Source organism: Chlamydotis macqueenii, chromosome 2, assembly GCF_036417535.1.
Source record: "Chlamydotis macqueenii isolate bChlMac1 chromosome 2, bChlMac1.mat, whole genome shotgun sequence".
NCBI classification, from domain to species: Eukaryota; Metazoa; Chordata; class Aves; order Otidiformes; family Otididae; genus Chlamydotis; species Chlamydotis macqueenii.
In genome coordinates, this window is record NC_141557.1 from 120,988,982 (window position 1) to 121,007,597 (window position 18,616).

At 35.4% G+C, this 18,616-nt stretch overlaps 1 protein-coding gene across 1 annotated transcript in view; it reads right to left on the reverse strand.

The window, feature by feature from the left end:
* Positions 1 to 18,616, reverse strand: part of ST18 (ST18 C2H2C-type zinc finger transcription factor) — a 172,645-nt gene that overhangs the window by 59,579 nt on the left and 94,450 nt on the right. Inside the window, exons 3-5 of the mRNA XM_086742320.1 lie at positions 17,460 to 17,566; positions 10,785 to 10,839; positions 8,867 to 8,897 (exon numbers count right to left, since the gene is read on the reverse strand). Coding sequence (XP_086598446.1) covers positions 8,867 to 8,897; positions 10,785 to 10,839; positions 17,460 to 17,566 — 193 coding nt within the window. The remainder of the gene's footprint in view (positions 1 to 8,866; positions 8,898 to 10,784; positions 10,840 to 17,459; positions 17,567 to 18,616) is intronic.

Here is an 18,616-nt window from a genome sequence, read left to right on the forward strand (position 1 = left end):
ACTAGCTGAAGAACTTCAAGAATTAAGACTGTGCAACTGAGAAAATCATAATTAAGGGTTGAGCTATAGTTCATTGACAGTTTAAGATTGAGTAAAAGTTCTTTTTCTAAAAAAGGTCTTTTTCTAAAATGCCAGAGTTGTGAGAAGTTCGGTGCAGGGATTAATCTAGATGAAAGGAGCGCACATGAGGTATAGATGGGAAGAAAGATAAAAGGGAAATTAATATTTATGAACGCTAATACAGAGCAAAATAAGCTCAGTAACTTGGGAGTATTAAAATGTCTGTCTGTACACACAAATGAAAGGTTTAGCTAGGAAAAAAAAAGGAACAGACCTGGACAGATAATAATATGGAGAAAATATGGTATCGTAACTGAAAGCTGGCTGGAGCATGGTATTAAAAGATATATTTTATTTTTAAAAGACATAGAAGAAAAGCAAAGGAGTTGCCAGAGCCTTGTTGCTGAAAGAGGATTTATTAGCCCCCATAAGAAGAGGCTGGGGAGACATGGGTAATGGTGTTGAGTCATTATGTACTGAGCTTGGAGATGTTTCAGACAGTAAACTAAATGTTATAGGCCACCTGACCAGAAAGAACAACTGGACTGTGAAATGATTGAGCAAATAAAAAGAAGCACGTAAAAAGAGTGGAGCAATGGTAAGTCAGCGATAACATAGGAAAAGGCATGCAGTTACGGTGGAATCAACCCATGCCTCAAGCTCACTGTGATGCCTGAGGCAAAAGGACAACAATATCAGGCTGCAATAACCTCATGAAATGGCTTTTGTTTTTCAAACCTTTTTTTTCTTTTTTCTTTTTTTTTTTTTAAAGTCTAGTTTACTATTTTAGCAGGGTTCTCGCCACACGAAAGGCAACACAGAGAAGGACAGCACAGGTTTAAATTATCTTCTCTTATTTTCAGTTTACAAGCTTGAAGGATCGTAATGATATTCAGATCATATAAAAATAATGTATATAAAGCCTGTAATTGAAATGCTATGTTAATGAAATTGATTACTTCTTCATAGTGTCATTCTGTAGCTCATAGATGAAGAACTCTGTATAGCTAGATTCCTATGTTTTAATCCTTTTCTAACAGGTAAGTTATTTTTAGTAAAAGTCTGTTTGGAGGAAACAATTTTTATTGCATGGAGGTCAAGAAGTTCTTAAACACAGTAATATGAATGAATGCCCAAGATCTGGGCCAAATACAGGCTCCCTAGCCTCTTTTTCATTTACTCACTCAATCTGTCCAGGTTCAGTAGGTCAATAAATTCCAGTGGGACCCAAGCCAAGAATTTGGCTTAGAATGGATTAAGTTTCTAGGCAAATCTACAGATCATCCACACAACCTTTGCATCCAGAAAGCCTTGCACGTGAGTAGTCAGCCTGCTAACACCAGTAAATACATAAATGAAAAGCATATTGTTAACTGCAGTCTGGTAGTCTGGTTAGAGAAGACATAAAGATAAGTTGGATTGGTGGTGGGTTTTTTTTTTGGCAACAGACAATGGGACTGTAAGCAATTCATTGTCAGGAGCCAGTATGTCCCTTTAATGTAGCAGGAGGTCCTGTGGCTGTATTCTTTTCCTTTCCTTGCTATCGCCAGGCTGTCCACAGTCTGTTTCGGCTTGCTTTTGCTTGGCTGAATCCACCGTTGACATCAGTCAGACAGAGAAATTCAGCCAGCCATAATATTTAACTTATGATTGATATATATGAGACAGAAGTCACAGGTTGGCGTTTCAATCTCTGTATGGCTTGTGGTCATCTACAGAGAAGAGATTTGCAATAAGATGAAACAACCATTTGGGGCTATAATGTTCTGATGCATTCTGTCACCCAGCAGAAGGAACTAAGGCATATGCAACTCTAAAGTCCTGTGTAGGGTTGAGGGGATAACAGTGACTGTGTGCTGATGAACAGAAAAGTTGCGATGGGGAAGATGACTCCTGTAATATATTAAATAATGTACAAGTTTCAGTTCAAGGTAAGGAACATTCTGAGATGCAACAAGCTCTCAGGTAGAAGAAAACTGCAAATAACTATTTGCCAGTCTAGCAGCCACGATTAAAGTGGTGTGGATTTGACATATGTTATAAAACTAATTATTACAGAAAAGCATACATTGAAAGTAATTAATCATTGCTTTTTTAAAATATTAAATGGAGGTTTTAAGTAGAAAAATTGTAGAACTGTATTGAAATAAAATAACAAAGAGAAAAGGGACACTGAGACTGCAGGAGTTGGTTAGAAATGAACATAGTAGATGTTAAAAGAGACCTATAATATGCTTGAAGCTCATCTAATGCATTGGTTATTGAAGAAAGCTATAAAAGTCACCTGTAAAGCAAATGCACATAAAGTAACAACTAAAGCAAACTAAAATGGAAATCTGACCATGAAGTACAACTTTAAAATAAATCATGAAATACAACTTTCTAAATAAATCCAGGAATAAAAGCAGAGGTCACAGTGCACAGATTAAAAGGTTTTAATATCCACAGGAATTAGGCAGATAATTAATTTTAATTAACAACTCCAACCACAGGTGTCTCAAAAGGAGTATGAGATACAGTTCTTATTTAAACCTTCTGAATGGTTGTTCAGAACAGTTCACTAAATAGTCAAGTCAAATAGCAAGAAATTTCAGGGTTACCTGCAAAATGCTATAGCCATTACTTGCATTCACCTAGAACTATATGGTATTATTTCTCTTCACAGAAACAGTGTCAATATTTTTAAGAGTGGAAGTTCTTATTCCCTTTTATAATCTCATTCAATGAATGATATTTTAATTGGAAAAAAAAATATTTTATTTAATAGTCTCTATACACCAGTTCCAAACATTTTATGCAAGCCTTAACCCACTCACATGAATGTTTGAAAGTAGAAAACTTTGGGAGGAAAATGTTCGAATTTTGAATTTCTTTCTGTTTATTCGTTTCTTGTTTACTGTTTCGTGTTTACTGGTTTAACAGTTTAACTGAAAGAACAACATATTTCTGAAGTATGAAAGCAGATGGGACTACAAAAAAGGCAAAAAGTGTGAGGTCCATCAACTCATCAGAGCTCGAGGAGAGGAGAGGAGAGGAGAGGAGAGGAGAGGAGAGGAGAGGAGAGGAGAGGAGAGGAGAGGAGAGGAGAGGAGAGGAGAGGAGAGGAGAGGAGAGGAGAGGAGAGGAGAGGAGAGGAGAGGAGAGGAGAGGAGAGGAGAGGAGAGGAGAGGAGAGGAGAGGAGAGGAGAGGAGAGGAGAGGAGAGGAGAGGAGAGGAGAGGAGGAATGACAGCACTGTGCTTTTCACAATTGGATGGTTAATTAGAGGGGGACTGGAAGACAAAGGAGGAAATAAGGGAGGAACTTAGATAGAACAGACCTATAAATTTGATTGCCATTACAATTTACGTTAATGCTTGTGTTATTAGTTATGAATGGTTGACATACAGGATACAATAACAAGGATAGGTGAATTCCAGAACTACTATTTTATTTGTTCTGAGACGAGCGTACACTTACCTTTGCCTCACAGGAATCTGCACCACGTACTGATTGTTCAGTGTTTGTTTATGCTTTACTATGCAATGTTTTATATCAAACATCAATTACAAAATCATTGTCCCTTAGCATAAAACATAGATTTTCACAGATTATTTTAGGAGAGTACTGACTACCATACCAGCCTAAATTCCTTAAGAACCTAATAGTGTTGTCAGAAAAGAATGAGAAATTAACAAGATTTACTGGGAATTTAAGAAAGTGACAGCTTTGATTATACCAGAAATCACAGAGTAAAAGGCAGAGGTTAATATTTTCAAAGCCTCATAATTGTTTCAATTTCTACAATGGCTAGGGCAGGGAGGAACTTCCTTTTCCAAGCTAGAGAGCAAAGAGTAGATACTCTTACCTCATCATGCTGTTACCAGACTGTGGGAATGGATCCTCTTAAGATTAATATCCATTCTTTAATTGAAAATCAGTTGTCAATAGAAAGAGCGTGTGACACAGATCTTGGTCTCAAGTGAAATGCCTAATATAGTTGTATCATAGAGAAATACTTGAACGACAAGTTGGCACAACCCTGACCTAGTCAGTTACCATTATAGGGAACACTGGGAAGGAGAGCTGTATGCTATCAATACCCAATCTTCAACTGCAAATAAAAAAGACTTTTGTCAAGCTCAGACATGTCTGCACAAAATTGGAATAAATATCCTTGCAGTAGATATGAGTATTGACAATCTTAATTTAGCTTTTACTACTAAGTCTATTTGGAGTCAGCAAAGCACATTAAAGACTGAGAGGACCCCACACTCTCTGCCAGTGGGAGAGAGATGAGTCACCAGGAAATGCAAGAGTCCACCTCAGTTCTGTTCTAAATATGCTTATTCAGGTTTGTCACAAGTGTGCTTTTTCCCAGCAGTTTCCAGAAAATCAGAGACTATGACCAGCTCCTGTGGAAAGAGAAGGCAAGCCCTAAGGACAAACCTGATGGTTTTTCTAGATGCAGGCTACAAACAGACAGCTTTCTCAGTCTCTGTCTCACTTTTAAGCAGTCTTTTGGGATAAGAGTACTGTGAAGGTGATAGCTACACAAATCAATCATAATCTCAGTTCTTACTGAGGAACATCTTTGAGCCTTTTTTTTTGGTGATTTTATTTCATGTGCCCACTTCTTCCACCATCTAAGAACTGCTTTGACCTCTTTCTCAGGTCATCTGCCAGACTACTGCTTTCTTTTTGTACAAATACTTCTTAAAAATCTGCCTATTTTATGAAGTTCAGAAAAAGAGTTACCAGTGAATCACTCCTTCCTAAATGCAGCTAGGTATGCACAGCCCTTTTCTTTCATGCCATGAGATTTTCCTGAGTGGCCAAATCATCTTCTATTTGCCAAACTGTGTACTTGCATTCCATTACTGTCTGGAACCAGAGTTCAGATATAATTGGATATGTATCATCTACCAGTAGTTAGAGGAAATCAGCAAAATATTCAGCATTGTAGACTAAATAATAACTACTTCAGTTAGTAAAATGTTTTTTAGTATGCTGTCAATACTGTTACTTGCATTGACATACCTCTAAAAAATTTTGTATAAAGTTGGAATAAAATTATAGAAGACATTTTAGTAATATAAACCTTCTGAAATACTTCAGTACCATTGATTACAGGATTGCTTTGCTGGTTTCTCACCCTCTGAATCAAGAGACAGCAGCAAAGGGTGAGGTGACCAGCTACTCCTTCTATTGAAGAGATATCCAGACAGCTCTGCTCTATTACTTCTCTCTCTGCTAAAACATTCAAGTTACTCATATCTCAATATATTCACATTGAACTGTTCAACTTAAATCTAATGTGTCTATAATGTCTCACAACATCTGGAACAACAATTACGGTTAAAAAGTAACTTTCCTTACTTTTGAAGAAATGGTATTTTTGAAGAAGTGATCAAACACTAAAAAAAGTAAGGGGAAGTGTAACCATTCCTAACTAACAAAGAGCAAGACTGTTCGCCATGACTTGGAACACTGGTGCCTTGTGGATTCTTCATTTATCATTAGTGACAGAAGCCAGAAAGACTTGGTTTCACCTGTAACTGACCCAGAAAAGGTACCCTTTCTATTCAAATATGGACTTAGCCAAACTGATCTATTCTTTTGTAATCCCATGCTTGGATCAATCCAATTTACCCCTCCTTGGTCTGACCCAGATGCCACTCCATAACCTACAGATGGTTCATCGTACTGTATCCCATCTGTTAAATAGAACACAGTAATGAGAATACATCACACCAATATTCTTCACTTCCCTTTGGTTTTCATTCTAATCCTGAACACAGCTGAAGGTCTTGGTCCTTTTGGTGGTCTGTGACTAAATTGTCTAAGAGATTATCTCTTCTTTCTGCTTCTTGCAGAAGATGAATACAGTAGAGTTGTTATGCCCAAAACACGTCACTTTCAAACTCGAATGTATGGGACAGATATCTCCTGGCTTCAGCACTCATTTCTGTGACATATTGTGTTTTGCTATGTTTAGGTTGTGGTAAAAGATTCACCTCTTCCTGTGGGTCATTTAGCTACTAATGAAATCACCATAGCACTACATCCCTAAAGGGAAAAAGTAAACCATATTGTTCATAAGTAAGCAATTAAGACTGGAAGGAGAAAGAGTTATCTTTTGAAGGACTTAGTAAGTTTTGCATATTATGCTTCAATATCACAGTATATACAGTAGATATAGTAAAAAAAAAAGTCTTATAAATCTGAATTAATAACACAGCATAATTAATAATAATAATGTATAAAGAAAATTAATTGTATGATATTGAAATATGGGATTCCTTAAGGAATCAAGCCAGTGCAAGTTTAACGCTTAAATCGAAGTTCTGTATTGGTGGTCAGTATTTGAAAGAAAAGTACTGTCCTCTGAAAATTCAGTGCACTGCAAAGGAATTAAAACCCAACTTGACCCTTAAGGCAATGTTTTTCTGAAAATACACTTTTTACGCAGAAAGATGGTCCTGTTTCTCAGGAAAAGATGGATGATAGCAAAACTATTAGCCAAATTTCTGAATGAAATCTTGGCTTTCTTGAACTCAATAGGTTTCTTGGCATAGAATTCCATTAAGCAAGAATGCAACTGCTGAAATTTAGACGAGAGAAATTTTCACGCACTATTGCATCTAATTGGTAATTGCAAGTCTTTGTTTTGCTTTTCATTTATTTCATTCTCTACTTTTGTTTACCGCAACTTGCAGAATAAGAAAAGGCTAACAAATGCTCTAGAACCAATCAATGTTACAAAACTAATAATAATACAATACGAGCATGTAAGCTTATGTAGTGCCTTTCATGTAGAAGTATCCCAAGGCACTTTGTAACTGAAACTCAATAAGAAGTGCAAAAGTGCTTTGTCAGATAGGATAAGCCAGGGGAAAAGGGGAAATTAATTAAGGATGGATTTAAATGTCTCAGCCAACATAGCATTTAGAACCTTGGTCAAAAAAGACAGTGGTTCCAATATATGTATCCAGGGAACACAGCCGACTATTTCAGTCTTTAATTCTTGGGGAATGTTCAATAGTTTTTCTATAATAATATGGGTTGAGTAAAAGGAATGCAGTTCATAGCAACCCTTGCCTCTCTTCCTCTAGTTTTTCATAGACAAATAGATTCATAAAAGTTGATCATCTGACTTGTATGCCGGTAAAGCCACTTGACTGTGGAGATACCCAGTATTGCAGAAATTGCAAATAGAAAGCTAAGGACAGGGCAATGGCTTTGCTGGCTATTTTGCTCGTTGTTTTAAACCAAAGTTTGTTTCTTTATGGAGGTAGTCTACACCTCTGACAGAGAGAGTAATCTGTTACACACAGTTCCTAAAATATATTTCACGGGGAAAAGCAAAATTGCTTGGGAAAAGCTGTAGTAATTGATAATGCATAAATTACATCTTCCCTGATGTTGCAGAAACTTGCACATCCTCTATTTTTCAAACATTTTTCTCTTAGGAACACATGGACCATCCTCATTTTTGGATGACTGCCTCTTCGGATTAATGCATCCTTCTGGTGCATGAATTAGGGATGTACAGAGGAAAAAGGAGAAGCACTAAATCTCAGGAAACTGAAGCTGTACAGAAAAATGAGGTTCACAGTAGAGTTGAATGAGTGACTCACCATGAATTATTTATCCAAAAAAGTTAGCCTCCACTTCTGTTCATGGCATATCTATAAGAAGCTTATAATCTCCTCAGTTTTATTATAAAACAAATCCTTAAAATATTGTATGTCTTCACTGCAAATAACTTCCTGTAAATATTTCATGTCCTATAAGAGAGAGTGGCATTTTGATTGATCAAATAAATCACATGATGGTGTTTCTATTCCCTAGACGGATGAACCCAGAAGCACATACTTCAGATGTCTGCTGTGATTAAGAAAGCAGCTTAGTAGCATGTGATGAAAGGTGAGTGTCGGCAAAATAAATTAATTTAAGAAAAATTCTTAAGAGTATTTGCAGAAATATTTTCAGTATTTGTATTGCATCTGTAGTCCACTGTAATTTTCATTAACAACTAGGAATTTGCAGCTATCTGTAAATATAAGAGTAAATGTGTTCCAGGGAAAACTTAAATTTTATGGTACATATTCTTTCTTGAAAATTTGGTACTGAATAAGACACAAGTCCTTCCAGGGTTTGTTCTAAGCTCCTGGACCAGTTATTAGGAGTTGATGCACACATTAGTAAGATTAAAGTAGTGATGTTACAATTTTACTAGATTATTGGTCTAAAATATCATGGCAGGATTTATGGTTTTGAATGGACTGCGTGCTTTATGCAAATTTGAAAAGTACTCTCTGCTGCTTTGGTAAAGTATGGAACCTCAGCAAGTACTTGAGAAAGAATGAGCCGTTACTGCATTTAGAATTCATAGTAGTACACGGACTACTAGTTTTACACAAGCCATCTAACAAAACCTTACAAAGGTTAATGTCTTTTAGAAAGTTCAGATGTTGAAATACTACAATACTTATTACAGGAAAAAGAAGACAGAAGACTGATCAGAAAGTGTACTCTTTTGTTATGTACCCTGACACAGGCCAAAGATAAAGACAGCATACCAGAATCCTACCCACCTTACATTACTTTTCATTATGCTTGTACAATTAATGCTAACATTTTGCTTTCATTTTTGGTATATTTAAAAAGTGAATCTTCATCAAGTACCATTTGTCAGATTTATGCTAAATCTCTCCATAATGCATCATTTGCTGGATTGTCTATTTTATAGCAATAACACTGGTATGACTTTATCAATATAATCAGAAAATAAAACTGAAAAAATAAACAACATGAGTTCTTACCTGAGCTCTTGAGCTATAGAGTCCACTTGAACTGTTAATAAAAGCAGGAAAGAATGAATTAGTTTACACTCCCAGATTTGTGCTTTCTGCAACTTTGCACCTGCCTATCTGTGATGACAGAGGAGTGGCTATCAAAACACAGGTGATTATTTCATGCTAACCACAGGATTGTGGCTACTAGTGGCAAATGTTAACCGAACATACAATTCTCACAGTTACTTTAGGATGCATAAAACCTGGAGTATGAAGTTCAGTAGAATAATAAGAAAAATAACAGGAAAATTAATAAGAAAGAATAAAAGTAAAAGAGAAGGCACTTGTTTTTATTGAAAATAGAATGACAAATCTCTGCTTTTTCTGAATTTTAATTCAAATTGGGAATGACGAAGGCTGGTGTTTACAAATACCTGCTCACACAAGGATATATAGCATATGGACAAAGCCAACAAGTGGTTCTAAGGATTACTCATATTGCACAGGCAACTTTTATTGTTTTCCACTTCTGGAAAAATGTTCCTGATCTATTAATTCCTACAGCTCTGTGTGTATGTGTAGAAAAAACACAGAGAAAGAAAATCCATAAGCTTTAAAATGTATTATTAGCGTTTTGAGTGAAAAGGGTATGAATCTCCTATTAAATACAATTAAAGTCTGCTAAGTCAGCCGGACTCTTTTAACTCCCAGTACTGACCAACAGAGGAGACATGCTCTAATGCTGAGGTATGAACAACTTCTGTATTCAACAGCTTTTTCAAGTCCTCTGTTGTGCTATATGTGAAGTATGTATGAAATTTAGATTAATTTCAGAGAACATTGCTGAGGGATGTGTCAAAGATTTGATATCACAATCCTTCTGTTTTTATAGAAAGGCTTATCTGTATTTATCCCCTTGTCTGCAGGCAGTTTGTGGCACTCCCATCCTCTTCCTCTGCTTTTTTCCTAAATGAAGTCTGAAACTTTTCACCTCTGTTGTGATTTGAATCCAGAGAACTAAGCCAAACCACCACAGCTTGAAGCTGAAAGCACGATATTAACAATCCAGAACTACTGAGTTCTGACAATGAATCAAACTAGTCTCTTCTGCACAACCCCAAGAGTGCAAGATTCACATTAAAATCAGAGTGCAGGACAGGTGCTTTGCACCTCTGAAAATAGTCAAGCAAAAATGCTCACAGGGCGGGCAAAACTTTGACATTTATTTTTAAGTATCTCCATTTTTTACTCATTATCAAGTCACGAAAACTGTTATAAATTAAAATAAAAAGTTATTTTCCTGGAAGGGCTGTATTACTAGTCAATCATGTTTTCCAGATGTTGAGATCATTAAGGGCTTGTTTATCTCTCAGTACTGCATTTCCATCTGTTCCTTACAAAAAGAGAGGAATAGCTGGGAAATACAACTATGTAATAACTTTGCAAAATGAAACACGAGCACCAGTACTTAAAAAAAGCACAAGGTTTTCCTCTGCCTCGTACATCCGCACCTTTTGATTAAAGTAAATTTACTTCTGGACCATTTATGCAACTAATTTACAGATAATTAATAGCAATAGATAGAAAAACATTCAGTTGGCTGAGATAAAGTTTTGTACATTATTTAGAAAGCATCCGCTCAATGTTGTCCAGCTCTACTCCCTATGGAAAATCCTTGTTTGCATAATAAAAAGCATAACCTTTATTTTCTTTGAAAATAGCTCAAAGAAAATAGTATACAGGAGATTTTTTTCTACTTTTCCTTTAAACCACAGCTAATAACATCGTGCCTCTTAATGCCAGCAGTCTGTGTCCTGCCTTGATTAAAAAAGCAGCCCTAAGGAAGCTACACACTCTCTTACTGCACATTAGGGACTGTGCACAGGAACTATCATATTTCATGGTGTGCTGGGCACAGGGTCGTGGAACGTGCTTGCTAACTCACCCTTGGTTCCTTTTGAGCGTGTGCGCAGCTTTTTATTTTCCCCATCTGCATCCATCTGTAATATTAACACAAAGTCTTTAATTTATTCCTTTTGCCATTGAGAAAAAAAAAAGTGTCCAATGCTTTTTTTTTTCACATTTCCAAAGGCTAGACAGTAATAGAAAGAAGAATAATCATGCCTTATTAATCTTGTCAAAGAGATAAAAAGCCATCTGTGAATATCTAGTAAATACCTAGGAGATACCTTTAATAATACAGATTTTTTTAATAAAGTGATGGTTATGAGTGACTCTGTAAGGTTTAATGACAAGGTCTACAGGTGTTAGCTGAAGGCATAAGGTCAGAAACAGCAATGCTCTATGACTGCTGCTTTCAGCATCCACCTCCTGGAAAAAAAATGGTCCCAGAAAGTCACAGTGCCAACAGTCATTCTACATTCTTGTTCTAACTGAAGCATATCTTAATAGCTGTGTTTGAACCTGCATCTCTGACAACTTCATCCTTAAAATGTGAAACTCTCTTGCTTGAATATATATAATTGCACATTTACAGCTTTGAAATACTTCACTACTTAAGCAACTACTTCTTACAGAAGTTTTGATCAAAGAGACAGTTACAGATTTTTATGATTTTTTGCAATAATGTAGTATCCACGTTTGTATTTTACATAAATAATAAAAAAAAACTCCAACCAAAAATCCAACCTCCCAAAAAGTCAGCTGTTGCCATACGTTTTCTAATGGAAATAGGAGAGATCTTGCAAGATCAGCTGTTCTCATGACACTTGGCTACCTCTAAGCCGGCACTGGAAATATGCACCTTCTGGTCTTGGATCTGGCCCAGACCCATAATTGTAGGGGCAGGTTTGCAATTCGTGGATTTTATTACAAACCCCTGAAATTCAAAAGGTTTAAGACTTCATGTTCTGGTGTGGAGAGCTACAGTGACATACAGCAGATTGTAAAACAGTGTAATTTTAGCCATGTCCAGGGAGGCAAACTCCTCTCCTTTCCAAAAGTAACTTAATTTTTATGTAAGGAAGGCCCTGTCATGAGGAATTTTTGACTAGGCGAAATATCAGGTACTCTGGAATTCTTCTTCACTCTATGGTAGTATCTTACTATCTGTCTTTGCTTTGAATCTTGGTTTATCACTTTGTACAAAGGTGATGATCAAACATAACGCAGAGGAAGCTTCTGCAGATCAATATGCAGGAACAAATGCCAACATCAGCATCTGATTTATATAACTGTGTAGGGCAATAGGAATATGCATTCTATGGATACCAGAAGTTGCCTATGCCTGACATCTTTCCCTGCAAAAGGTCACAAGACAAAACCCAATGTCAACAGAAGATTCTGTCTACTATTTCACTCTACTTTTCTGAGGATCAACAGCACTGATTTGCCCCACAGAGGGAAGATGCATGAATCTCTTTTTTGCCTTTTTCCATTTATAGAGTTTGAAAATCTGAGGATGCTTTATTTTTAGCTTTATATGACTCAGATAACTGAGTTGTTTTGAAGGTCTTATCTCAAAGAACATTGCAGAATATAACAAAATTGACCTGCGAAAGAAAATCAGTAAAATCAGCCTTTCTAGGGAAGAAAAAGCATTTTTCTAATTTTCTGGATTTTTTTTTCTGTTTGTTGTTAAATATGGCTACACATTATATACAGCTACTGGAATCGAAATACCTATTTGCAGGAGAAGACACATGCATTTGAAAAGGGTATTCACGTACTTGAAGAAGTCTAATTCTAGAACACAGGTTAGTGATGTCTGAAATGTAAGTATAAATTAATCGAAATGCATCTCAAAGCCAGACAATGATACCTTTTCTCTGTTTAAATTTTCATCTGATGTTGATTATTAGGAGGGAAGGAACATAAGTGGCTTGTGTTTATGTAGTGGGGCTGATGGCAGCCTTTACTCGCTACTATCCTTAAAACCTGGAGAACGAGTTTTTGCAATGTGACTGCAATGGTAATGGGAAACATGGCTCTGTTCTCTGATGCTGAGTTGTGATTGAAGGCACTGACCTGCCATAGACTTATAATAGGGGAGCAGGTGTGGCAATGATGGACTTTAATTTCCTTTAATAAACCTTTTATGTGCCACACTTTTACTGCCATTCTATGCTCTCCAAGGTCCTGCACATAATAGGTTCATTACTTTTGATTACTATAGTCTATTGAGACAAACAACTCCAGAACACACTATATATTATGTTCAGTTAAACCAATATAGACTATTTATCCACTGTGCATTATTTCACCTGCAACTCTACAGACAAAATTAACAACAGCTCCTGTAAGCTAAAACTATTAAAAACACTGGTACTCCTTTGTCATCATTTCATAATAAATACCACACCAATCACAGTGCTGCTCTTTTAATTATGAAACAAAAAGTGTCCACTGCTTCTATTGAACAGTAGTTACTTTGGTCTAAATAGCATGTTACATTGTGATGAATATTTTAAAACTTCACAATCAGTGAAAACCAACAATAAAATCAATGCAGGTGATTTTTCTATTGATTTTCTTTCCTTGTAATAATTTGAAACTATGGGAGATGTTTAATAAACTCAAACCTAAAATTTATAGGACTGTTTAACCTGCTGCATACCACATACTAAAACAACAATCATGTCTGTGTTGCATAAAAACCACCTTAACTTACAAAAATTCCTATGCATTAACTTGAAAGTAACTATACAAAACTATTAAATCTTTTAAGTGTGTGAGCAAAAAGACCTCTCTTGTTCAAAGCCTAAATGTAATATCTTTGTGTTTCAATAGTTCTTTTAGAGACTGTTTGACAGTTTAAAAAAGTGAACAAAGTTTCTCACCTCTGATTTTTATCTACATAGTTATTATGTTACATGGAATTCCAGCCATTGATGGTTAACAAAAAGTACTCAAACTTTTAAATCGCCCATGGAACAAAAAAAAAAAGAATTGAACTCTAAGTGAGAAATTGCATTCAAAGTTTTTAAAAATAATTGTTATCAAGGTGTAAATTTGAGTGACACATCTTATTACTGCTATGTACTGTAAAGATTAGATGGATTCTGGAAGGTGCTTCCTGCTCTCAAAGTGAGGATGGTCAGCCCTCCCTCCCAGGGATATGTGCTGAGACAAGAAGCCATAAGGGCTAAATGGAATGATCATGTCTGCATGAAATCCTCACACAGTATCTTAATACTGGTTTTTTTTTTTAGCCATCAAATTCATCAGAATAATATCTAAGTGCTTGCCGGGAAAGTTTTATTGGAAGTTGACGTTTCACATTTTGTAAGGGCAAGCTTCACAAAAATAACGACAAGTGAGTAGTGGAATTAATTCCACCTTATCATTGTGTCTTATACCTAGATTGTCCAATTTAATGGGTTTTAAACCCATCAAAACATTTTATTTTCAAAATCAGTTGGAACTAGCTAATGGACTCAAAAGGATTGAGTGGGAGATACACAGTCAGAAACAGAGCAACAGAGGAGTAGCAGCTATTCAGCCCCAAATCATCAGGCAATCAGACTAAGAAATAAATGACTGCCTTAGAATTGCTTCAGTTATGCTGTATTTCTGTGATGTGGAAATTTACTGAGGATATTGATGTTGAGCTGTATTCTGAAAGTACGTTCCAACAAGTCTCACTAAGTTTATGAATGCTTTCTGTCTGACTTCAAGAATTTCAATACGATCCTCCCATCGTTCAATATCGGTTGAGACTTAAAGGTAAGTCTATAATTAGATCCCAGAAAACCAACTTGAGTCACCAATGATACTACAAATTTTGCTTGGCTGAAATTGGAGTAGCTTGCTATGTGACTACTACAGGGTATTAATTTTTCTCCATTTGAATTTACTGGTGGAATAGCAGCAATTGTATTCTCTCAGTAAACTGTTTCAAAGTTCCTGTCTGCAGAAACCGAATGTTACTTCTTCAGTTTGTACTATCCCATTGCAGTCAGCAGACTCGAGAGCAGCACCTGGAAATACTTCCCTGAGTGAGAGAATCAGGATTTGGCTCTGAGTTTGTTTTTTTTTTTTGTTTGCCTAGAGTCTATCCGTGCACATGTGCATGTACTGATATTATAATGGGATCCAAGAATATGACTAACAGCTGAAAATAAGGCATGCGCAATAAATAATAATAATAACAATAACAACAATTTCAGTTTACTTCCACATTTTTAGTTCTGAATTTCAGAAACTAAATTGATACTACTATCTTGGTAAGAGAATTTCACAGCATGTTACTGTGAAATACACAATGACTTTGGGAAGTCAGTGCTGCTGACGTAGGTAAAAGTGAAGTGTATCTCCTGGAAAGAGATAATGTAAGAGCTATGCACTTCCTAATTTCTATTGTAATCTTTGTACAAGCATGACTTTCCCTGAATGGGTTTCACACTCCAGGAGTGGCAGTCTGTTTCCTTTTGCATAACTAGCTGGAGGAAAAGAAATCATCAGTCTATCTAGAGGTAAGGAGTATAAAATCACATTTTGTTGTGATTATTCAACTAAAGGTTACATCTGATTTTCAAAATGAAACTTGGCAAACAACTACTCTAGGACAAACCCTAACTGATTTTGAGAGGTCTGAAAATAATAGCTTTTCTCTACTATTTTTAATTTGTGAATATTGAAGTTTGTATAGAAGCAGTCGCTACATCTGCCACTAGATTAAGGAACTCAGACAGGAAAAAAAAAAAAATTGACAATTTTTAAAGCACACAAATCCATCCTCAAGTCTCAAACACAAGCCACAAACGTAAAAGTTGAAGTCAGAGACTGCTAAGCACTACAAAAATATCTGTGCTGTACTGTGCCCCAAGGTGACATGATACTGTGTGTGCCTCTCCCTACACTAAATAGTACCCTCAGGGCAAGCTTTTCAGTGCTTTTGGTACTCATATTTTAACGTTTAATTTCAATAACTTATTTAATATTCTAACACATAAAAAGGCATATTGTCATACAGGAAAATATTTTTGTTTTAATAAATCTGAAAGCAAGATTTCCTACAGCCTATCTAGAGGTACGGAGCACCCGTTGGCTGTGTGCTGACGGCATTTTTCTGTCACTCTATGATAGCTTTTTTTAATATGAAATATTAATGGCAGATTGATGGTGAGAAGTATGAGGTGTGAAGAACATGCAAAGTACACACATAGCAATCTCTACATCTTATATCTTCTGAGAACTGGGAGCAAAAAAATCCAAAATCCAAAGATGAAATTTTCAGGAACATTGCTAGTACCATGATTAAAGTTTCTTGTTCTTCTTATTTTTTAAAAATAACATATTCATAGCCAGAAAAGAGAAAAAAATATTTACAAAGTACGTATTCCTAAAGACTGTTACTGAAAATATGCCTTGTTTTGTGATTCTGATTATTCCTGACCAAGAAGTCATCTCATCTTTATTTTTGAAACTTTTGCTTTAGTTTACACTGTGCTGTTCCTGATTTCTCTGGGAGAAAGTTGAAGAATATGAAAATAATTTGTTTGGATGTATTAATTTCTCAGAAATTAAATAAGTACATCTACTGAATGCAAACTTCAAACATGTTTATAACATATAAATCAACAATTTGTCATTTTATAGTGCGGCTGAATGTTATACATATTTTTGAGAAGTAGATGTTTTTTATATTGAAGTCACTATTTGAAAATACGCAGTGACAAAATAAACTTTAAATTAGAGGCAAGCTTGAATAGCTTTGTAATGAGGATGATTTATTTTGATTCTCACTTCTGATTTCTGAGTTGTCACTGCTGTTGTATACTTCATCCATGCAACTTTGCACAACTGGCAATGCTGAATATAAACCAAAGCCATATGTTTATGTCCTTTTGCCAAACGACTACAGCAAATAGTTCTATTATTCCCTTAGGTAAGCAATGCGTGCCAAGTATTTCTATTAGTCTGCTTTACCAAGGCTTTAGAGGGCAGAGTTACAGCTTTATGAAATTAAGGGGCAACTGCTAGCTTTTTAAATTTAGAGAAAAATTGTATAGTTTACCATGCCGAAATGCAGCTCAACACAAGCTGATGTGTGATCCTGCTTTCTGGAGGCTTTTTCTCCTGGATTGTTATTTCTGAAGTAGTTCAATGTCTTGTCACTCTCTCCTGGGCCACTATGTGCTAAATATATAATTTTTTTTTTTTTTGAAGAAAGAAATTGTCAATATTGAAATAGAAAAAAAATGCTTTGACACTTTGAGATCTTTACAAATACACTGAAGTTTTTATCCCACCCAACTGATGTATAGTCAAAAATACCTCAATAAGTGTTATAAAAAAAATTCACAAAGCTATCCCTCAAAGATTAAATTTAAGTAGTGCATTATGAAATACGTTCTTACTCCTGCAGTCATATAGATTGAAAGATATCTGTTTTCTTGTCAGTATGTAATGCTAGCAGATTTAGTTTTGAAACTTAAAAACTAGAATTTCTAGGTATTTTCAAAGATCTTTATATTTTTCAGTTGTTCAATATTGTTATACCTGCCTGTTGAAGACTACTATTCTTAAAAAAGCAGATGATATGCGAGGAAAATAATCATAGTGCACGAAACACTACACAAGAAACCAGGTAGTATTCTAGTACTAATATAGATATATATTTTGGCTCAAATTCATTTTTGTAAATAAATTATCCCACCTTTGTGTGTTTCCAGGTGAAATTATGTGCAGATTCCAAAGGATCAAATTCGTCACTCAGCCCAAGATGCCTTGCCTGATTTAACAGATTTTCCTGAAATTCATTCTCTGAAAAAAAACAAACAACAAAACAAAACCAAAAACCAGCTATACTAAATAAAACAGGATGAAAACTAAATAAAACTAGATGAAACAGGACACTCTTTAAATCAAATGGGCAAATAATCCAGATGCATTGTTTTGTTAAGCGTTTTTTTAAAGATATCATATAGAGGCATCAATGATGCTTCTGAAAGGCAGAAAAAATTAGCATTTTTTCTTTTGTTACAGTACTTGTTTAATGTTCCTAATGCTCTTTCTGATAGCTTATGAAACAGAACTGCTCTAAGAAAAGTTTTTCTTCTTTTACAGGCAAAAATCCACAGTTTCTATATGTACAAATCCTTAGTCAAATGTTTTTACTGCATCTGAACCCATTTGACTGAGTAGGACAGTTCAGTACATGGTGTGAAATAAATGAGAAGCATTCTAAAATATTTCAATAATAGAAGAAATATCCTCAGTTTTATTTTTTTCTGATTTTAAATATCAGAGTTTAAAGTTTGGCAGACTGACAGTGTTCTCACCATAAGCAAAGTGCAGGAAATCCTTGACATTTCTCCATGCTTAATTTTTATTCCTTTCTGCGAGGAAACTCCCACTAAATCACCAGTAACAGCAAGAGAAGGAGAGTTGCAGAAGTTTGTATCTGAGTGTACAATACTGAGGGCCTTACTTTCAGAAATAATGAACACGCAAACCCTTCAAACACTTAAAGTTGTAGGCACTTGCAATCTCAGAAAATCTGTCCATGAGCAGCTATTATGGCCAGACTTTATTTTAGCACCACTTCTGCCAATAAAAAATTTACTATCGCTTGCAACTTCAGTGGTCCTTTTCAAACAGTATCCAGTGTATTTAGTAAAATAGATTTATTCATTCAACCTATTCCAATTATGACAAAGTTTGCAGATAAACTTTTGGAACTTGAAGATGAAACTTTAACTATTCATTTAATGATATCTGATGAAGTTATATTAGTAAAATTTGCAATATTACATTTCTGAAATTGGAAAGGCTGATTCTAAATAGATTCTCAGGGCAATTAGAGTTTATTGA